This window comes from Microtus oregoni, unplaced genomic scaffold, assembly GCF_018167655.1.
Source record: "Microtus oregoni isolate MIOR12 unplaced genomic scaffold, Mior012 000026F_ref0000081, whole genome shotgun sequence".
NCBI classification, from domain to species: Eukaryota; Metazoa; Chordata; class Mammalia; order Rodentia; family Cricetidae; genus Microtus; species Microtus oregoni.
In genome coordinates this window covers 25,294,076-25,317,401 of record NW_024543085.1, presented here as the reverse complement: position 1 = coordinate 25,317,401, position 23,326 = coordinate 25,294,076, and the positions used below count along the sequence as shown (strand labels likewise).

At 44.5% G+C, this 23,326-nt stretch overlaps 1 protein-coding gene across 1 annotated transcript in view; it reads right to left on the bottom strand.

The window, feature by feature from the left end:
• Strip2 (striatin interacting protein 2) overlaps nt 1-18,303 on the bottom strand; it is a 40,466-nt gene extending 22,163 nt beyond the window's left edge. Inside the window, exons 1-13 of the mRNA XM_041675701.1 lie at nt 18,105-18,303; nt 13,209-13,278; nt 9,647-9,721; nt 8,516-8,653; nt 6,932-7,052; nt 6,200-6,268; nt 5,906-6,012; nt 5,102-5,229; nt 3,721-3,924; nt 2,427-2,662; nt 2,094-2,159; nt 1,652-1,715; nt 895-966 (exon numbers count right to left, since the gene is read on the bottom strand). Of these exons, the coding sequence (XP_041531635.1) occupies nt 895-966; nt 1,652-1,715; nt 2,094-2,159; nt 2,427-2,662; nt 3,721-3,924; nt 5,102-5,229; nt 5,906-6,012; nt 6,200-6,268; nt 6,932-7,052; nt 8,516-8,653; nt 9,647-9,721; nt 13,209-13,278; nt 18,105-18,239 (1,485 nt within the window). The 5' untranslated portion in view covers nt 18,240-18,303. The remainder of the gene's footprint in view (nt 1-894; nt 967-1,651; nt 1,716-2,093; nt 2,160-2,426; nt 2,663-3,720; nt 3,925-5,101; nt 5,230-5,905; nt 6,013-6,199; nt 6,269-6,931; nt 7,053-8,515; nt 8,654-9,646; nt 9,722-13,208; nt 13,279-18,104) is intronic.
• Between the last annotated feature and the right edge of the window lie 5,023 nt (nt 18,304-23,326).

Here is a 23,326-nt window from a genome sequence, read left to right as displayed (position 1 = left end):
CTAGAACTCTAGACCTCTACATCTAACTTCCCAACAGCTCTTCCCAAGTATATAACGGACACCTAAAGCTTAGTAGACCAAACAGGATTTTTCATACTCCTCCTATTTTCCAGGTGACACTTATTCTTGATTCTTCTCTTTGCCTCTTGATAAATGTCTAATTGAACTGCAGTCCTGTCAACCATACTTTCAAAATATCACCCAAATTCACCTACTTTATGACCCTAGTTTAGGTCACATCAACTTCACTTTAACTATTTTGAGTGAGTTAATGCCTCCTCTCTTTGTTTGGTCTGATCTTTGCTTAATTGATGGTGTTTTTTTAAAACCAAAGAACAATGCCTTTCTTCTGCTTAAAATCTCCAAAGGTTGCCCTTTGCACCATGAATCAACTTCAAGCTTCCTACCTCTGCTAACAGGTCCTACCTAACGTGTCCCCAGGCCACCTGTCTGAAGTCATCTCCACAACCCCACCCTTACCCATGGGTTGTTACAACAGCCTTCTTTTGCTGCCTCTTGTTCTCTGTGCCTGCTTCTTCTACCCAGATTCTACTTGGAATGTTTTCTTCTCAGATGTTCCTATGGCTGGCTCCTTCCTGTACTTCAGATCTAAGTTAAATGTCACCTTCTTAGATATCTCATCTATCGCAACTGCCCAATCCAAAATAGCCAACAGATAGTTTGATGTTATCCTATTTAAATTATCTCCATGGGATCTACCACTCTGTTTAACTAACTCCCTTCCCAGCTTTACTATAGTGTGCCTTTGTCTTCTATAACACACAGTGAGAGCCTAACAAGATGAATGGGTGCACACACAGTGCATGTTCTGTATCAGCACAGCAGACAGAGCTCATTCGTCCTTCCTCCTATATGCCAGAGCCCTTAACTTACCAAAGACATGGGGCATTTCTCCAGTTCCTCTTCATTCTTGATCTGTATATCTGCAATGGAGATATACTTGTGCTGGCAAAGATAAGAAAACATCAACAAGGGTTGAGAACCTAATTCACACGTGTCCCGGCTCTTCTGTAACTTTCCTTGTTCATAGGAAAATCTCCCAAGGGTTTATCATCCCAAACAGACATGAAACCTTTGGAAGCAAGACTCTATTCTCTTCTGCATAATTACCACTGGGCAGCACTTCATAAACAATGTTTCTGGGCATCACATTCCCATACTTGTCGGATACTAGCAAATACCTAGTCATTTAGCCTTAAAGAGCAGGGGGAAGTCAAGAGTAGACCTTTGCCCAGACAGGTTTGATGTGCATGCATGTGTGTAAGGAGTGATGACTCCACATTCTTTGTGTTTAACATAACTGGATATAAAGATGATTCCTACCTAGTCTTTGGGCTTTAGAAGCTAGTGAACCTATGGGGAGATAAATACAAGAAAAGGAAACAGAACGGGAAAGGAGAGAGAAGGATAGAAGGAGGGGAAAGGAACAAGAGAAAGGAATTGTTTTCTCATTGATCTGAATGTAGGAAATTGGGTAAGTAGAGAGACACCTGACTTCCTATCTGGCCTAAAGGCCTGCAGAGGGGATGTAGGAGGTCCTGGATATATCTGGAAGAGTATGCAAGGTAGTGGTAACCTGACTTAACTGATGACTCCCTATCCCTGAGGAATGAAAGTCCACCCTGGTCACCTGCTTTAGAGTCTTCACACTCTCGTGGATGGGTCGAGGTAGTCCAACCAAGGTATCTGTGTCCCTGTAAGATCCCAAAACACCAGACCATAAGCTTAACAGAAGAGAAAACTCCATGCACTCTGAAATCACAGGGACCACACATTTTAGCATCTATCCCTGGTACCCTATGCCTTCTTATATAAAGTTCCTGGTCCATCATCTTGCTTAAGGTCACAAAAGTAACAATGACACACAGAAGCCTTTCTGAAAATTAGGAGATTTATATCATATAGTCTCTTATAGTCACTTGACCCGCAGATAACAGATTGCCACTTAAAGGAATATGTGACCTAATGACACCTCTGACAATAAAATCTCTTCTAGCTTTACAAAGGCTAGTGGGGAAGATTCATGGCCTTCTATGACATACATTATTCAGTTTTGAATATCTAGTACTTACTGCCCCAGGGTGAATCCAATGAACTTATTTCTGCTTATCTCCAAGAAGTGTTCAATGTCCTTCTGTCTGAGATGATGGCAAAGAGACCGATACCAGAGAGAGGAAGAAAGCAAAACAGAACAACCTTGAGAAAGAAAACCTTTCAGGGCTCCCGATCCTTCATTTGAAGGACTAGAGCAGTGGAAGAAGACAGAAATCAACAGAAGGCACTTTAAATCCATGAGTTCTGATCAGCACACCAGGTTAAGGAACACTGAATATGTGTGCTATCCCATCCACCACTGAAGAAATTGAAATCCCAAAGCTCAGGGTCACTGGTGCCATTAAACCTACCTGACCTTTGGGGCCCAGGGAAGGCCTTTGGGAAAGGCTACCCGGTCAGTAGACAGAGGTGTCTGTGAGGGTGGAGGTGGCACCAGAGGGTCCTGTTCCAGTAGGTCTAACTCTCCATCCAAGGCTCGTTCTCCATCACCTGCAGGCTCCTCTTCTTCCTCTGTGGCTGGTTCCTCAGTCTTGAAGAGATCCCTTTCATTGTAGATGTCCAGGCTGTCTTGCTTGGTGAGGAGTTGCTGGTGGTGGTGGGAGAGAGGAATTAGATAGGGCGTATGGCAACCTTGTCTGAAGTCACTCTCTCTAGACTTCAGGAAACCCACCTACTATGAGAGCATGCCATTATCCATCACAATCTTACAATTCACTGAACTCAAACGTAGGAAAAACAGCTCCCGGGAAAAATGGCCGTGGCCAGTAAACAGAGCATAGGTAGTGCCAGTGTGGTAGCTAGCCAGCTTCCAGAAAGCACTGGTACTCCCTCCCCACACCCATACTTCCCTCCCTAATTATGCTCTGCTTAGGTGAACATTCAATGAGTTTGCTTTCTGTCAGCACACACCAGCTGGCTGACTGATGAAGAAGAGGACACAAGCTTGCTGTCACTGAGTTTAGAATGCTAAATCTTATTGCATAAAGAAAAAAAGATCGGACAGAAATAGGCCAAAAAGTTAACAGTCACTGCCTCTGGTTGTTAAGCTTGTGGGTGATTTTTCTCTCTTCATCACATTTTTATATTTGTTCCAAATTTTCTACAATGAGTAAGCATTACTTTATGAAACATGAAAGGTTTAAAAAAAATCATACTGCCTACAGTTTAGACCAGCTTGTGTGGCTCCATCACCTTTAATTGGTAAACTCTGGGAAGTCAGGCAGGTGAGTTCATGCAAATATGACCGTGGCCCAATGTAACTTACTTAGATTTTCTCAGTAATATACACTAACCCGCCATCTCACAAGTGTAAGCTTGTGTCCAAGGCTAGAAGGAATATTGTGGCTCAAAATAAAACTTCTTGCTGCCAAGAAAATGGTAAGTGATTCATGATAGACATGTGGGTTTGCTAGGTGCTCTTTTCAGGGTCCCTACTCTTAGAATTCTAACATAACCTATATTTAGGAGGCTAAGCAACTCTAGTCACTGAGGTTCAGATGAATAATACATGGCCAGGGGCCACCTCGGCTACAGAGCCAACCTGGGATGGTCATTTACTGCCCTTTCCTACCACATCGAAAGCATCTTAGAATCTTGATTTTTGACCAGTCAGTACCCCAATACTACCATATGCTTGGTCCATACCCTTCGAGAACCACGGCGGCCCCGCAGCTTGGACGGTGGAGGGGCCAGCTGAGACTCCCCCAGATCAAGAGTGTAAGAAGGCGGGGAGGCAGCACGCATGCTCTTTACGACCTGGATACTGTCCTCAGCAAGTGGAGGCAGGCCCAACTCTGCACGCTTCTGTATTTTGAGAGCCTGCAGATGCTCAAATCCACCAAGTGTAAACTAAAGAGTAAAAAGGAAAAGGGAGGTTATCCAATGCCAGCTGGTCAGCCCTGAGCATGTTGTGTGTGTGTGTGCGTGTGTGTGTGTGTGTGTGTGTGCGTGTGTGTGTGTGTGTGTGTGTGCGTGTGTGTGTGTGTGTGTAACTATAATTAAAGAAAAAGGGGCCATGGATTTCAGAGAGAAAGAGGAGTAACAGTGAGTTCATGGAAGGCAAGGGAAAAATGATGTAATTTTATTGTAATTTCAAAAAAATTGTTATGATAAAAGGAGGAAGAGAAGAGAGGGGAAAGGGAGGGCAGTCATAGAGAACAAAGCCAAAGAAACATGGACAGAAGGAAGGAACCACAACTTCCAATTTCCTCACGCTGCCCCTTGAACAAGGAAGCAGAAAAGCTGAAGAAATAAACATTGTCACTACTTCAGTCTGAGGATCTCTAGGGTCAGAATAAAACACAGCATTATTTACTGACTCGGGGCTGGAAACAAATCTAAACATTAGAGGAGAGGGGGCTCCACTGGAAAAAGTTAAAAATAGGAGGCAATCCTTCCTTTGTTTTGTTTCTTGAGCAGGGTCTCAATGTGTGGTCAAGCTGGTTTAATTGAAGATTAAACTTCAATAGCCTCAGTCTGTCAAGTGCTGGTTTTATAACCATGTGCCACCCTCCTCGGCACATTCAAATGTTATTATGTCCTAGGGTCACAGAGTTTCCTCTGTAATCAAGAGGTGGCTCACTAAGAGGGTATGCTGTTCCTCCAGCCCTATGGGATGGGAGCCAGAGAGAGACTATGGGGTGAAGGATCAGATTAAATAATAAATAACACATTATTAACTATACACTTGTAAGGACACCCTTCCTCTATTGGAAGAAAAGGCATGCATTAATCTTAATATTTCATAGCTACAGAAACAGGCGCAGGGCTGTCCAAGGTTCACTGGTATGAACAGTCAGATTCCCAGCGGTCAGCGAGGGTTCTTTCTATGGGAAAGGTGCCGTTGACATCTTCAGCTCATGGAGTCGTATCCAAGAGATCCATCCAATAGAAAGAGAAATCTGATATACAGAGCAAACAGACTCTAGCGGGCCTTTTGTTTCTCTCAGTTAACTGGGCTAACAGTTGGCCTATTCTGCTGCCTAGCTCTGATCAGGTGAGATAGGAACAGAGATCAGTCACTCACCATAACCACCTTCCAGAGCAGAAGCAGAACCTTCTTTATTGGAAAGTGAGGGGCCATGCCACTGCAGAATTTGGTAACCATGGAAAAGAGCAGGAGGGCAAAAGGCTCTTCGTTATGTGTGGAAAAGCCTGAGATACAAAGAGAATCAAGAGAAAGAGATGAAGTAGCTGACATCCTGTCCTAGATTCATGAATTGGAGCACACACTGAGGAAGGCACTCACCTCTCCTGTAAGCTTCTAGAGCACTCTGTCTTGAGAAGGAGGCATGGTGAGCCTCCTTCCTGAGGGAATGCCCTCAGAGGACCGGACTGAGGCTATTGTGGTAAAATAGTGTGCCCCCACCCCAGAAGTTACTAAGGCAATGCTTTCAGGGTCATACCAAACAGGGAGTAACAGTAATGATGTGGCTTTCTGGTTAAAGGAATCAAGGTTATTTCGTGGACCACACTTCATTCTTTTCTTATTTACATTAATAAATATATTTTTTAAATGCTTTCACATCCTATCCCTCTCAGATGACCACTTCAACTTACATTAGAACAAAGTTCAACTCTTTTTTCCCCCAATATGGGCTTCATGATAAAATGGGAGAGAAACGATTATCCTCATTCTAACCAGGGGAACTAAGACACACAGGGGTGCAATCACACCCAGCCCTCATGTCCCATAAAATATATGTGTCTTAAAAAAAGAAAATATGCTAATTTTAAAAAGAAAAAGAACAAAATAGAACTGCTTTTCTCTGCTGGGCTTCCCGCCACCCTCAGTACTCTACACCCACCCTCCTCAGGTGCCACTTCTTACTTAGTTCAGTTCGGAAAGTCTCTCGGGCTGTCCTCCACCCACGGGGGTCTATTTCTCGCTCCAGGCGGATATTTTCCACCATTAGGTACATGACACTCAGCAGCACCCTGGAGTCACAAAGGATCATAGGAGATTCCCAAGGCAGTTACAGTTACAGACATCAAGGATGACATCAGTGCGCGTCTGATCAGAGCAGGTTAGTTAAAAGGTAACTTCTCACTCATCCGGGATTTGGAAAAAGGGTAACCGTGCTAATCACCCCTCTGTCCAAAGCCCACGGTTGCCCTCACTCACCTGAGCTCAGTGCTGTCAGCAATGGAGACAGCTGGTTTCCGAAGGGCACTACTAGAGGCCTGGCTGTTGCTGCCATGGAGAGGAAAGAAAGAACAGGAACCCATAAGGCTTCTTTCCTCCTTGTGTTCTCACTCTTCACACAAACCCCCGCCATTCCCAGGCTATGCATCCACAATAAAATAGGAACACCTGCTACCTCAGTAAATCCTCAGCTATGGTGAAGACAGGAAAAGATAGGGTCTGTGATATCAATTTCTCTTGTGATTCCCCACAATGCTTACCCCTGGGCTGAACACAAAACAGATACCAAGCAGTCTCTGATAAATAATAAACAGACTTCAATGCATCTAAGACTCCGGGATGGCAGGCACAAGAGAAAGAACGTCCAGTGCAGTGGCAGCAGATAAAGCCACATCGACAGTTACAGCTCACGAGGGAAAGACTTAGGCACACTGATAGAAACTGGTCTGTTCCTGTGTGTTGTGCTTATGATGGGAAAAGTTTCCTTTATTAATTCCAGAGTTAGGCTCAGCTGAAAAGTTGCTTAGATTAAAAAAGTAATCAAACCAGGCTAGGCCTGTGAAGCCCAGGATTGTAGCTCAGGGAGAAGAACAATCCGGAAAGGAAGTTGGCAGGGGAAACCGCCAGTGAGTGTAGAGGGGAGATGTGAGTGGAGTCAGCTTCCGCAGGGGGACCCACTGATATGTGAATCCTTCCCCTAAAGCTTCTCACTCGATTTCTATGTGGAGGAGCTCCAGGAAGGTCGAGAAGGTCCCCATCTGATAGAGCAGGAAGCAGTTGTATCTGGACCAGTGTAGCACATCCACCTCCGAGTCACATTCCCCGAAAGTACCTAGAGGATCAGACAGTTCCTGTAATTGGGAGGGAGCAGCTACCCCAGTTCTTTCTACCCTGTCACATGATTTAAATTTTTATTAATACTTTACAGACTAATGAGGCTTATAGAGATTGGGCAGGGCCCATGAGAACTTCCTTAGATGAGTGAGCCAGTGGAGAAAGGGGTCGTCTCCCAGGTGAGTCGTAAATCACCCCGAGAAGTAGGTTTCATGATAAGGATTCAAGCGTATATGTATAGTCGGTTTGGGAATGGATCTTCAGAAGAGAAACAGGGGGAATAGGGAGGGAAGGAAGGCAACTGAAAGAGTTCAGTAGCAGGGGACTTTCTGGAAACAATACAAAATACACAACTCAGAGCTATCTCTCCCAAGAGTGAGATAATCAAGATTATCTTCTCAATCTTGTTAGTCATTTTTATGAGGACTGAGTATATTAATTCTTCCCGCTTCCTGACTGCCCATTGTGGGTTGCAGACAAAGCCCTTACGCAAAAGGATCTTTGTATTGGCAGCTGGAAGTTGCTCAGAGCCTCAGACCTGAGCAATTCAAGAAGTACCACCTTATTTACTGTAGTCTTCCCTTCCCTAGTCTTTTCTTCCCATTTATTGTTCTTTTCTGTTTGTTTTCTTATAGTTTAATTCCCAATCTGTTGGTTTGCCAGAAATCCTCACATGTGTGATCTTAGAACTTATTTTCATTACTCTAGCAAGACTTATATTCAGTGTTCCTTCCAACACCTGGCTAACAGGTTTCTTCTGGGAAGCTTTACCCAATTCATCTCATTTAGTTCTGGTTATCTCCAAATTACTCCCAGCATCCCCTCCTGCTGCTGCGTTGGCCTGAATCTTCAAAACGCCAATGAGAAATCTCAGTGCTGGTGCCAGGGCACAGCTGGTGAAAGCAGTATCTGTGTTAACTCTGTTGGTGGTACATCATCAGCTCTCCCTATGTGGACTCTTGCCAATCTTCACACACACTTAAAGCCCAGATTAGAGGGGGGAAATTAACACAAGAAGTCCTGACATGCACCGGGTATGATGACTTAAATCTGTAATCCTAACTTAGGAGGTAGAGGCAGGAGGATCAAGAGTTCACAATTGTTCTCAGAGGAAAAGAAAGAAAAGAAAAGAGGGCCAGGCATGGTAGTACACATCTTTAATCCTAGCATTTGTGAGGGAGAGGCAGATGAATCTCTGTGAGTTCAAGACTAGCCAGAGCTACAAAATGAAACCCTGTTTTTAAAGAGAAAAAAGGAAGGAAGAACCTGATGTGAGTGGTAAGATAGAGGCAGATCCCAAGAGATCCAGAACAGTATCCAATGCTATCTCTTGATCTACTCCTAACATGGCAAGACCTATGACTGTGTTGTAAGGGCACCTTGCTTTCCTGGTAAGGTCTGCTTTATCCACTGCCCTCCCTAGTTTCCACCCCTATCAAATCAGCAAAAATAAACACTTACCTTGGGCTAGATAGAGAACAGCCCGGGCCACCTTAAGCCGTTGTTCCCTACTGACCACCTCCAGTCGGTCCAGAAGACCCATCACATAGGTCTTTTGGGCATCTTCTTCCAACTCCAGCCATTCCTTAGCGTCTTGCACTACGGATAGAAAGCCATACACAGCCGATGTTGGTTACTGCCACTTCTTCCTGGAGAGGGCCCTGATAATACACCCACCTCTGTTCTCGGTTCCCAAAAGATTCTTTTCTTCAAAACCTTTTCTTATTTAAAAGTTTTGGATTCTTTTTTTGTTTTGTTTTGTTTTGTTTTTGGTGACATTGAGGATTGAACCCAGGGCCTTTCACACACTAGGCAAGCTCTACCTGTAAACTACGTTCCTACCCCAAGCTTTCCTTATTTAACTAGGAAGACATAAGGGATATATAGGAAAAGGACCCAAAATGTCCTAATCTGAGCCTACTCTGTCCCCACATTGTCACCATTCCCACTTTTGTCCACACAGTAAATTCTGCTCTCAGCCTATCCTCAAGGAGTCCCTCTGTCTCCATCCATATCCAGCGCCTAGTCACCCTCCAGGCCCGGTAAAAGAGGCCCCTTCCACACCCATGCCCCAAACACTCTTTTGCTTTACCGTGACATTTCAAATTCTCCTCCGGGCCTTGGCTACTTGTGTGCTACGCACTCTCTGCCTGCTATCAGACTATGCACCTTATTTGTAGACGCTGCAAATTACTCCCAGCTCAGCCTCCTGCAACTCTGACACAACACATACTCACACACTGCACATTTGTTGAATTAAAAATTAAATTACCACCGAGAAAGTAAGGAAACAGATCTGAAGGGATCACGATGAGGGCATATAAAACTACTGCTGGCAGGGAGTGGAGTGAGAGACAGAAGCTACACGTTAAGGACTAGGTTAGGCGCATGATTCCATTGGGCTGTAGGGTATTAGTTCAGCCTGCTGAGCCATCCCTCTTACTTTTCTTGGTTTCACCTTCTCTGTATAAGGAAGTCTGTGTTCTATATGCAAGAAATGAGGGGTATGTGGTTGTGAAGGGGATGAAGAATCAAACTTGAGCCTTTCACTGGGTCAGACTGGGACATCTGTGACTAGGGATGCAGCAGCACCTTGAGTTCTGAAATCCTCTTCAAAGCATCTCCTGTTGGTGGTAAACTCCAGGTTCTCTGTGTAGCTGTATAATTCTGTTACAGGAAGACAAAACAGAGTCACATTTAGAAACCCCACGAAGAATCTAGAATAGAGAGGCTCACTCGAGGGAGCTGAAGGGTCCAACACATTCTTGTGTCCAATTCAATCTAGAGCCAGTTCCTCCCTTTCAGAACAGCTAAAAATAGCATGTGTGTCCCTGGGTGATTAAACTATCAAACCTGTCCTCCTGCCAGATGGCTGGCAACAGAGAAGGAAGACAGCCTTCGACATTTGGTAAGGGCCAGGGGGAGGGCTGGAGTACAGGGGGTTTAATGCCATCATTTGTTTCTTAGGGCTGCAATCTACTCAGTTCTGTCAACCCAGGTTAAAGCTATACCATCTTTAGGGAGAGAAGGGCAACACAACTCGGGAGCTTAGAGGAAAGATCTGTGCTGTTTAGGAAGCCAGGACAAGTGCTAGAAAAAACCAAAACAAACAAACAAACAAACAAAAAACCACCAAAAACTACATGCTGGTTGGAAGCCAGTTTGTTTTCCCTATGCTGAGTTTCCTTGAAAGGTACAGAAATTTAGGTTCCTACATATGACTACCTGGGCAGATGATGTGGCAAATCATGTGAGCACCTAAGGTTGCCAAAAGATTTTGTGTTCAGGAAAATCTAACCTTATTGATTGCAGCCTCTGACTATAAAACAAGGAAACAATGTTCCCTGCCCCTCCAGCACCAGAACATTCACTCTGCACCCTCATTTCACAAATGATTTTAAATCAAACATTATCTCAAAACTTATTCCACCTATATCATGAAGTCATAGAAATCTATGTACATTCTAGCCAATTAGCTAAAGATTGAGAACCACTTGGAAGTTAAAACTCTTAAGTCTTGTGTCTCAGAATCTGGGGACAGCCAGAAACAAATCTCAACTTTGAATCTTAGGTATGTCAATCATTAATTTGTTAATGGAAATGTGAGTATACGTGTATGCATTTATTTAGATCAGAAAAATCAGGAAAGTCTAGTCAGGAATGTAAACAGTGCTGAACTTTGTCCTTATTTTTAAAATGTTAGATAATGAAATTTCATATACAGATAATTATAAAACACATTTAAGATAGTCATGAATCTTCTACTCAGATTAAACAAATGTAACGTTTGCCATATGTGCTCAGACCACTCTCCAGCCTTATTCCTTCCTCGGGAAATAACTGCTACCATGAATTTGGCATTCATTCCTCACATGCTCACTTTTAGATTAGTACTACATATGTATGTCCATAAACAATATACCAGGGCTGGAGAGGAGGCCTAGCAGTTAACAGCACTTGTAACTCTTGCAGAGGACCAGGTTCAATTCCCAGCACCCATATGTTAGCTCACAACTATGCTTATCCCCACATTCAGACCACACACATAGTACACATATACATGCATGCAGGCAAAACATTCCTACACATCAAGTAAAATGAATCTAAATTTAAACAATATATCTGTCATACTCTTCTATTTTTAATCTTAACATTATCATAAATTGTATAAATTCTTTTTGCCATTGCTTCTTTGCCTCAGCTTTGTTGAGTATTTATTCATACTGAAATATGTTGATACAAATCAATTATATTAATGGTTATATGCAGACTATGATTACACGCTAGTTTATCTATTCCCTTGCAGATGGGGCTTTAAGGTTGTTCTTAACTTTTCGTAATTAAAAACAAGGCTGAAATAAATGCTTTTTTGTGCTCAAGAATAAAGTTCTTTAGATAATTCATCTAGAGATAAAGTTACTGGGTCATAATATGTGCACATCTTCAATTTTATTAGATATGCCCTAATTGCTTTCCAGTTTTATACTCTGCACCTTCACACTGCTACACATACGCAGTGTAGAAACATGCTTACTAATCCCTCACTAACTTGGTGTGTATGGGTATGGGTATATGCGTGCCATACTGCACATATAGAAGTCAGTTCTCTTCTTCCACCACCATATGGGGCTGAGGTTGAAACTCAGGTCATGAGGCTTGGTGGCAAGTGGCCTTACCTGCTGGGTCATCTTGCCCGTCTTCAAATCTTAGAGTCTGATGATTGTGAGATAATATTCTGTTTTTTAAAAATTCACTTCCTTCATTAACTAATAAACTTGAACATCTTTTCAGATACACACACACGCACTTTCTTCTGTGGTGCTGTGGCCTCATGCACGGCCCTTTAAATATTTACGGACTTCCTGATTTTCTTTTCTGCGAGTTTATATTCTTTGTCTACTTCTCTTTCAGGTTAGTCATCTCTTCTTTGTTTATCTGTCTTTCTCTACACGTTCACATTCTAGATTCTAATCCTTTGTTCATTATTAAACCTAGCTATTTCTGTCACTCATTGCAAAATTTATTCCCTGGGCTTATTCACCAGAACTTCTGCAAAAATGTTTGTCTTTTTGTCTGAAAAAGCATGTCTCAAAGTGTCATTTCCATGTGACAGAATATTTAACTTTCACGCCATCTCCACCCGAAGCTCATTTATTAATAACTAGCATTCACAGCACGTGTAACATGGAGGCCCTTAATGTGCGGAGATCACGCTTGCCCTAGCTAAAATTCTAGACAGGGAGAAGCAGCCCAGAATTGAAAAGGGAATGGGACCACTCAACCCCAGCTCACAGATATCTAAGGCAGAGCTTGACTGTGACTGATGCAGGTGATGTCCAGCCTTACTCAGCCGGCCAATTACCTATAATCTCCTTCAGCTGTGGCTGGAATGTTAATAAGGGCAAGTGTTGGGGAAAGGAAGGAAAATGAAGGTAGACAAAGGAGAGAGAGAGAATGGGATAAAGAAAGGGTGGCAGAGAAAATAAGCACACAAATACATGGATCATAGGACGAGAGAGGTGAATAATGGAAACAGGGGGAACTGACTTGATATTTGAGAGTGCAGCACAAAGGCCAGAGAGATGGCTCAGTGGTTAAGAGCACTGACTGAGCCGGGCGGTGGTGGCACACGCCTTTAATCCCAGCACTCGGGAGGCAGAGGCAGGCGGATCTCTATGAGTTCGAGATCAGCCTGCTCTACAAGAGCTAGTTCCAGGACAGGCTCCAAAACCACAGAGAAACCCTGTCTCGGAAAACAAAACAAAACAAACAAACAAACAAACAAAAAAAGAGCACTGACTGCTTTTCCAGAGGACCCGGGTTCAACTCCCAGCACTCACATGGCAGCTCACAACTGTCTGTAATTCCTCACATTAGACATACATGTAGGAAAACCACTGATGCACATAAAATAAACAAAATTAAATAAAAGAAAAAGAATGACTAGGAAAGAGGACGAGACTGAGCAAATGAAGAGTACTCTCATCAAGGGGAATGCACTGTAAAGGGATATTCGTTATTGGTTGCGGGAAGGATATAGCGATAACAGCCCTTGTTCAGTAGCTCTGGCTAGGACCACAGACGCTGTCGGAAGCTTAGAGGCCCACTCCCTTCCCCACCACGTTTCCATTCACTCCTAATCGTCTATTCATACCTGACAGCTCTGCTGCATGCCCATCTGCATCTCCATATTCAAACTCCAGAGTAGGGCAGTCCACAGAGCCCTATAGTAGAGAAAGTTCTCATTACTGGGGAAAGGGGTTGTCAAAGAAAGAATATACCCTATTTCTACCCTTTTCCCTCTTGGAGGCCAAGGTCAGATCAGAGAGGCATCTAGAAAGCCCGAATTGGCCCTTTCATTTGAGTGTCAACCTCTCCTTTCAAACCAAAATCTGAGGCCCAGTGCAGGGAAGGGCTGGGATTGCTCCCTAGTATCAGCAAGTCTAGGTAAAGGACAGGACTACACACCGGGATAAAAGCTGCCATCTGAGGCAAGGCACGATAACATATGCGTAGGATGTTCCATTCTGGAGGCAGAGGCGGGAGGGTTCATGCTTAAGGTCAGCCTGGGCTGGGGATGATCTTTAGCTAGCATGCATCAAGCCCCACATTTGATCTGCAGTACTCCCGGAAACAGAGTATGGTGGCACTCAGCTGCATGGGGAGTTTGAGGCCAGTCTGGACTGCATAGGACTTTTCCTCACAAAACCATAACCAACTAAAAGCAAAAAGAAAGCAATGATCTAAGCCTATTTCTAATCTACATGAGACAGGGACAAGAGGAACATCTAGGTCATGTCTAAGAAAAAAGATAAGCAAAAACCAAAAGATGAAAACTGAATTCTGGCCCAAGTTCTGTTATTAGTCCACTAAATGTGTCTCATGCCAAAGGTTCCTCATATACTTAAAGAAAATAGAAAAAGAAAAAGGAAAAAGAAAAAAGAAAAAGGTTTTGAGCTCTAACATTCAACAACTAATTATCCAGTTAGTATAAATAAGGTAGCATCTATATTCCAAGTTGCATCAAATACTAAATTTCCCATGATGTTGTATGTATAATCCACTTTAAAATATTTTAATACTCTCACTTTCTAACCTCTTCAGATTCCTTTTAGTATACTTTTATATAAACTCTGCTTATTTAGACAATGCTGGGATTGCAGACATGTGCCACCACCTAGTGTATGAGTTTCTGGGATTAAATGCAGGACTTTGTACATGTTAAGCAAGCACCTTACCAAATGTGCTACATCCCTAGATATTTTAGTTTCAAGACAGGGTCTAGTTCTACAGGCCAGGATGCCCCAGAACTCACGATGCACTTCAGACCAACTGAACTCAAAGGACAATCCTTCTGCCTCAGCCTTCCAAGTGTGGGATTTCTGGTATGAGTCACTGTGTTAGGCCCTATGTGAATTTTTGAAATTCTGAGTTCTGTTAGACCTGATTGCACAAGTCTTTAATCCTAGTACTCAGGATGTAGAGACAGGAGGATCTTTGTGTATTTGAGGTCAGCTGGTCTACATAGTGAATTCCAGGTCTGCCAGAGCTACATAGTGAGATCCTGTCTCAAAAATCAACTAAGCAAAAATAAATACAATTTTAATCTTGCTTCTGTCACATATTATGTAATCATGGCCAAGTTTACTTCTCTGTACCTCAGTATAATATTAAATAAATATTTGGTCTTTACCCTTGGTTCCTAGCACAGTGTTCCTAAAAATCCTTAGAACATTCTGATCGTGTTGTATGTTACTCAGGATCCCATTAACTATACCAGAATTAATGTTACTGATAACTCATGGGGGACCCTTACATAGTTCTAAGTAAGGATTGGCTCTACCAGAAAAAAAAAAAAAGCATGCTTTGAAGCTAATAATCAGTGCTCTTATGATGGTGGTATGTGGACCACAGATTGAGCGCAGTTGCAAGGCCAAGGGTTTAATTGACCCCATCATGCTCCACATGAAAACCCAGTCAGTCAAGTACTTGTTATGTAAGCCTGAGGTGCCGGCAGTTCTCAGAACCCATGAGTACGTGTTTGTAATCCCAGTGCTGGGCAACCATCCTGGCCAGCTTGGACTAGCTCCTCACCAGTGAAAGACTGTCTCAAAAAACCGAGGTGAATGGCCCAGGAATGACACCTGAGATGAACCCCTGGCCTTCACCCACGTGCACACACATGTACATTTCCAGCTGCACAGGAAGAGAGGGAGGGTGTGTGTGTGTGTGTGACAGAATCCCTGACACAATGACTTGCAGTTTGGTGCTGATGAAAAAAATGGATGTACTACGAGGGCGGTGACCCTTAGAGAGGGCACAGAATCTCCGAACCGATCGAAGCCCATATCCTGTCTTACGAATCTCTTCTATTTAGTTGTTTATGATTTGTACCTTTCATTTAAAAATCAGATTCTTAAGTACATACATTCCTGAGTTCAGTCATTCTAGCAAACCATCAATCCAACTTGAAAGGGGTAAGTAATGGTAACCCGAGTTTTCAGTTTGCCAAGAAGAAATGTGTACAATCTAGGAACCTCACTTGTGGCTGGCCTCTCAAGTAGGGGCAATCTTGTGTATGCACTGGCCCCGGGTAATTAGTGTCAGAATTGAATTCACATGGAGGACGTTGCATAGGCATCAGTAATTATTGTTGGAAAATGCTCAGTATTCTCATCCATAAAATGATGACAATAATAAGACTCTCTTCAGAGGGTTATTATCAGGATTAATTAGTTAAGTACAAGAAAGGCTCTTAGCATATATAGCTCTTTTGATCTGCGTCAATTGTAATTCTCTTCTAGCAATTTTTTTTTCAGAAGCCCTAGAAAAGAAAACTATCTTCCCTAAGAACTGCCCTCTGCTGGAAAGTAAAGAGGAAAGAAAAGCAGATCTGGGCACTGCAAAGATGGTAGGGGACCGACTGACAAGAATATCCTATACATTGGAAGGAAGGAAAAAAAGCTCGTTTTTGCAGCATGGCTTTTTGGAGGCAATGAGCCCTGACAGAGATGATGACTACAGTTGTTCACTTCCAAGCATGAAGAATGCAGCTGCAGAAATGCAGCTGTAAACAGCAGCGCCAGGAAGAGTCTGGGGTATAGACATTGAACTCACCGGCAGAAGCAAAGTACTAGGAGAGCCTTTTCCTGCTGGAAGCTGTGATAGGTAAGGGTCCTTACTTCCGAAGGGCGATCCAACAGAGCACTCTGCAGCCACCTTATTTGCATATCGTCTGTTTCCGCACCCTTCCTAGAATGCTAGCTCACTGTCGTGTCATTAGCATCTAATAACTTCATTGTTACCTCCTGAAAATATCTGATCAAGAACTTCCTCTATTTTGTGCGGCCACTATGTAAACAGCTCTCCTTCACCATGCCCTCCCCACCATGAAAGACCTCTGAAACCACCAGCCATCTTTTCCTCCAATGGGGGGGGGGAGGCAAAACAGAAACAATGTCTTTCTTGGGGAAGGTGGTACATGGTTCTTCTAAAAGAAAACTAGCAAGGAAACCTTGGCTGTGCAAGGTGGTGACGCTAGGGGCAATCCCCCTCCCCCTTTTACCTTTAAGAAAACAGGAGCTGGGGTGGGGGGCGGGAAGCTCAGTGATAGTAAACATGCTTAGTTTTGTGAGCCCTCTTTACAATAAATAACCAAATAGACAAATAAATCACGTTGGAAATTGTGATGGATTATTCAGACAAAGCATCATAGACTTGATTTATAGGACTCCCTCTGCCAGTTAATGAGAATGATGAGTTATAAGTACTGACCAATTAATTATGTGAACTGTGATAAGCACTTTATGTTCAATTATTTATAGTGTTAACCCCATTTTAGAGATGAAGAAACTGGAGCTCCAATAGGTTAGGTAATTCGCCACAAAGAAAATAAATAGTAGCACTGAAATAAAAAAAAAAAAACAAAAAAAAACCCAAAAAACAAAAAACCTGGCCTGACCTGAAGGACTCTGAACTTGGTGGTCTTGGCCACTCCCTTTGTTAGGTGTCTGATATCAGGAAGGTTGGCTTTACCTCTTTTACTCCCTAAATGACTCCCCCGCTCTTCCCGGCCTCTTTTTATGGTGCTAAGGATCAAATTTAGCACCTTGAGCATGCTAGCTAGGCAAACACTCCATCACTGTGCCACATCCTCCAGCCCTGTGTCTTTTGCATAGTAAAATGAAAGGGTTGGGCTCACTTTGGTGGCACATACTGTAATCCCAGAACGTGGGAAATAGAAGCAAGAAGATCAAGGAGGAGTTCAAGGCTCTCCTCAGCTAACACAGTGAGTTCAAGCCCAGCCAGGGGAAATGAAACTCTTGTTCATGGCTTTGCCCTGAGCCGTCTCAAATAGCTAAACTAAGATGAAATCAGATAAAATAAGGGCTAACCCAAATGACCTCCACAGCCCGCAGCGACATTTCGTCCCCGAGTTGTCCGTCCCCCCCCCCCCCCCCGCCAATGCAGTTTAGTTAGATTTTTTGTTGTTGTTGTTGTTTAAGGAGGAAAATATCCAAATAGCCAACCCCCTTAGCTGCACCTGGGACCGCTGCACCCAAATGCCGCCGCTCTGGTTCTACCCCAGCTTGAACCACGTCTCTCTTAACCCTCCTAGACAGAGACAAGACCTCCGCGGAAGGCGCTCCCCCAGGCACCTCCATCACCCCGAGATCAGAAGACAGCGAGGGCAAGCAAGTGCTTCAGGCCGGTCTGGTCCAGTCCAGAGCCAGTTGCTGCAGTCTGGACCCGGAGACGCGCTGCTCGCCTGCCCATCCTTCCCTCCCGCGACCGGGCTGGGGCTCCCACCCCTCCGGACAGTCCTAGCACCTCTGCGCGCTGTTTCCCCATCAGCAAATCGGGGTCCGAAAATCACCCGGCGACAGCTATCAAGTATCTGCAAAGTATCTGTTACGTTCTTCGCGCGGGTTAGGGAAACCGTAGGAAACAGGGCTGGAAAGCCGGCGACCCGCAACGGGAAGGGACCGGGCTGTGGGCCGCGTCACTTCATCCTCCGCTTCCCGCCCGGGGACGTCTCCGGGTTCCTCACCTCCGACTCCCGCCGCTGGCTGCGGAACGCTTCCCGGCCCTTGGGCGCACCCAGTTTCCCTTTGCCGCCGTTGCCGTTGTTGCCGTTGTCATTAGCTGGTGAGCCGGCAGGCCCGGGCGCCGCGGGGTCGTCCATGCTGGGCCGGTTGGTTCCCTCCAGCCGCTCGCCTCCCTCCAGCAGCTCCGCGGTCTCTGCCCGGGGCGACCCAGCCACAGCGCGCGCCCGGACCCAGGCCCCGCCCCCTCCGCTTCTATTGGCTGTGACTACTCCATGAGGCCCCGCCCCGTGTTGCGATTGGCTGTTCAGCCAGGCCGAGGTTGGGGCTCTTTCAAGGAATATTTTCCCCTCACACCCCAGGCTTTTTTACTGCACTTTGCAGGAGGTTGGCTCCTGGCTCCGCCTCTCGAATTCTGGATCCTGAGCTCGGGCGGCTTACCTCCGAACTGCCTGCTCCTTTCAGCGCTGTCGGGTCCCACGTAGCGGCCTTTGCCTGCCAGCCCTAGCCCCAGTTCCACTGCAGTCTACGGTTCCACAGACCGGGACCCCCCCAATCCTGGCTGCTGCACGCCTCTCATATCCCTCTTTGTCGCAGAGAAGGGCTTGGCCTTTTGGAATAGCCTGAGCCACCACACCACTAACTTATCCTTTCTGGAAGCCGGGAGAAAGGGAGTTGAGGGGAGGGATGTCACTGAAATCCTTGCCGCCCTCGAGGTGCTGCTCCCTGTCATCTGTCCCCAGCTTTGCAAGCACCTTTCTCTTGGTGCGAATAAGTAGCAAGCACCTACCCTCACCCACTGCTATTTCTTTCCCCTCTCTAGAGCAATCTCTGGGCAGGCAAGAAGGCTCAGTGGGTAAAAACGCTTCTAATCTAAGCCTAAGGTTTTGAGTTCGATCCCAGGGTCCCCATATGGTGGAAGAAGAAAAGGGATTGCTGAAAGTTGTCCTTAGACCTCCACAAGTACTCCGCGGTGTCCCCCCATTCCCACACATACAAACAATAAATATTTAAATTAAGAAAGATAAAAAACCTGCACCCTAATTGCTCAAGGTAACGGAGAGTTGAAGACTGTGAGTACTGCCCTCTCCTGAATTAGATAGGCAGATCTGGTTTGACAAAGGCTAAAGCGAAGGGGAAGGAACAAATTGCTATCCTAACCTTTTGCTTTGGGAAGACCATGGGCGGTGAAGGAATCATTGAATTGGGGGCCCTGCTAAGCACCGCATTAGATGTTTTGTTTGTTTGTTTGTTTAGTTGGTTTGGTTTTTGGTTTTTAGTTTTTTTCCCCCCAAGTACAACACCTTTTTCCTAACAGGCTATTTTCATGAATCCGTTTTTTACTGACGAGGAAACTTGTAAGCACAGAGAACGCCATGGGGTTCCCAAAGTATTACATTGAGTCTTAGTGTTGTAAGTGTGCTGCTCTGTGGAAGAAACCCATTCTCTTGGTTTTATAGTCTTGGCGTTTCAATTACTGCGATAAAACCATGACCAGAAGCAACTTGGGTAGGGGAGGATTTATGCCATCTGACAGCTTACAGTCCATTACTGAGGGGAGCCAGAGCAGGAGCGGAAAGGGAAAACCGTGGAGGAATGCTGCTTACTGATGTGTTCCTCACAACCTGCTCAGCCTGCTTTTTTATACAACTCAGAACCACTTGCTCAGTGGTGTTCATGCCCACAGTGAGCGAGCCCCGCCCACAGTGAGCGAGCCCCGCCCACAGCAACTACCAATAAAGAAATGGCCCCATAAGCTTGTCCACAGGTCAATCTGCTGGGGGCTTTTTCTCAGTTGAGGTTCAGTCTTCCAAAACGACTCTAGCTTTCTGTCCAGTTCACACAAAGCTAGCCAGCACAGCTACTGCTCTTGAAGATTCCACTTACGACCCTTTTTCCTCTAGAAAGACTTTTTTTTTTGACCCTCCTTACTTTAAGCATGTTGCTGAGATCCCAAACTGTGGTATTTGTATTCTCCTCAAACAATGCTTTTATCCCTCCTTTCCTATATCTTAGGGACGATCCCATTCTTTTCAGACAGGGTCTCATATTGTAGCCCAGGATAGACAATGGAGTCTAGTGTGGCCATCCTGCTTTCACTCTCTTGAGTATTGGGATTACAGACATGAGACAACATACACATCTTAACCCATTTGTTTTTAAAAATATATTATTTATGTATATGAGTGTTTTGCCTATTATGTATATCTGTGCACCACATGCCTTCCTGGTGCCCACAAGAGGCAAGCGGAGGGAGTTGGATCTCCTGGGACTGGAGTTGGGAGCTGCCATCTTGACCCTGGGAATTGAACTCAGGTCCTCTGCAAGAGCAGCCTGTGCTCTTAACCCAGTGAGCCTTCTCGGAACCCTCAGCTCTCTTTCTACCTTACCTTTCTGTTAGTTGGCAGGGTGGCAGGAGGAGCACTGATAGAGACTTCGTTTCTTGGAAATTTCTGGATATCTTTCCTGGTCCCCAGCATCTCACTAGCACCCCCCCCCCAGTCTTCTATTCCCACTCCCACTCCACTGTGAGTGTAGTTCCTTTGGAGGGTCAACCTCATTGTGCTTTTTTTTTTTTTGAGTAGGCTGGTCTCAAATATGGTTTAACTGAGGATGACCTTGAACTCCTGACCTTCCTGTTCAGAGTGCTGGGGTTACAGATGTGCACCACACCTGGTTTTTCACTGGCTTTTGCTTGCCACGTTTCTGTGTTTAATATGGGGATTCACAATCTATGTGCTGTTGACATTTTGTACAGAAAAATAATTTATTATGGGGAAGTGTCCCCTACATTTTAAGCTGTTCAGCAGAACTTTGGGCTGCCCCTGAAATATGCCAGGAGTACTTCCCTTAGTTAGTACAACCAAAAATGTTTTTAAACATTGCAATATGTCCCCTGGGAAGCAAAATCTCCCTTTGAAATACCTTGACTTTGCAAATAAACTCATGTGAATTTCCAAGAAAATCTTCGGCTCCAAGGCACAAACTATTTGATTTTGAAATTTTTTTTGGGCATAATTTGTTAAATTCTGAAAAAATGTGCAATCTACATTAAGATTCACAACCCACACTTTGCTTATCCCTGCTTTAGTGTAACAGACTTGCCACAGCATAGCCCATTGGATTTCTTACTAAAAAAGAGTTCCTATCTACCTCTTCTGTACCTCTCTTCTTACGCAGCCAGAGCTCCAGAACTGACAGTCAGAGATGATTCTCCAATGAGCCTAGTCGATCAGTAAAATCCTCATAGACACTAGTTCCGAGGCTTTCTTCCTTTTTCTGCTTACCCCCAAGGCAAAGGGCAGACTGATCCCTTGGGAGTGGGGCTGAGGCAGTCTCCTCTGGCTCCTATCTAAAGGCCGATCTTAGAGCTCCATCTGGTTTTGCTTTCAGAAATGGGTGAAAAATTTGAAGATTGCAAAGAATCAGAAGGTGATCTCTGCTTAGTGGGCTGGAAATCAGCAAAGATCACGCATCTATCTGCTCAACATAAGCCCAGATAGATGCTCAGAACTCGTCGTGAAGTGTCTGCGGAAAAACTGGGTCACGGGAAACTTGAATCAACTGAAAACTGTAGGCCATTCAGCTTTTGTTAACAAATGAGTGACAGTTGTGAACACCAATGGCCACAGAAGCACCCACAAGTGAACTGGAGAGATAATTTGTCAGGCTGGCCATGTGCCTTTCCATTTCCTGAGATGCTGTCAGTATCTTAACATCTGTGATTCCAGGGCTAGGGACGGCTAGTGGCTAAGAGCACACACTCACTGCTCTCCCAGAGAACTGAGTTCAGTTTCCAGCACCCACACCAGGCAGCTCACAACCACCTGTGTGGCTTCCACAGGCACCAGAACTCACAGTCACTTACCCACACACAGATACAGAAATAAAATAAAATCTTAAAAACAGCAGCACCTCTCCCACCCCACTATACTACCAAGTTCCCTTGTTCCGAAGCTTTACTTCCAAACTCAGGCTTCTGACAGAGGGAGGGTTGATGATGCAAACATGAATAATTAGAGATGAAACAAACTCCTTTCTCCATCTAAGTACTCAAATTCATAAAAGTAAAATAGTTCATTAAATAGACAGTACCTAGCACTAAGACAGCTTAAATATAAGATGCAGGAAGTCTTTAATTCCCTCGTTTCTGGGGGCTACTAGGTAGACAGGACAATAAAGAAGTCCACGTGGCACACAATGCACCAGAGGCTATAGGACCCTAGTCTGGGACCTAAAAGGAAGGTTAGTAAATAGTGTGTGCACCAATATCTCTAAGCAGTAATTCTCTTCTCTTCTGTATATTACCTGCAAGTGTCTGGGCACCGTGTGCATGCAGTGCCAGCAGAGGGTGCTGGATCAACAGGAACTGGAGCTACAGATGCTTGTGAGCCAATATATGGGTGCTGGGAATTGAACCCGAGTCCCCTGAACCCCAATGCTGTTAACCACGGAGTCTTTTTTCCAGTCCTACTTTAAGCAGCATTTTTAATACAGTGGGCTAATAAAACTTTAACATAAAGCATTACACAGTTTACAACTAAGTACACTATAAGAAAATTACCCTACTAATAATGGCTGAGAAAGAATAGGCAACTGTTCATATTCTAGTTACTGATTTTAGAGATATCTGACCCCCCCCCACACACACTTTGGATGAATATTGTTCAGTTCTGGGTGTTTAGATCTTTTGAAGGGCAGCACAGTGGCACTGGTGACCTAGGTCCATGCTTTAGTTTAGTTTTTTTTAATGAGTTTTTAAAAATTTATTTATTTATTTATCTATTATGTATACAACATTCTGCCTCCATGTATGCCTGCACGCCAGAAGAGGGCACCAGATCTCATTACGCATGGCTGTGAGCCACCATGTGGTTGCTGGGAATTGAACTCAGGACCTCTGGAAGAGCAGCCAGTGCTCTTAACCACTGAGCCATCTCTCCGGCCACCTAGTTTTTTTTTTTTTTTTTTAAAAAAAACATCTTAATTAACCTCACAGTCCTCATCTCAAAGTGGTGGTTCTGAGGTGTGTGTCAAGGTGGGCTGGTGGGGGAGGGACAAGATAACGGCTAGCAGGGTCTCAGGGTAATGGTCACGCAAACATGCCTGCTAGTTATGGCATCAACTTCTCACATCTTTGTCCTATGGCAGGTGACCTTATTCATCTGGTGCCCACATACCTCTCACCTCTGAATTCCTAGTTCACAGAAGCAAGTGTTAGTCTCAG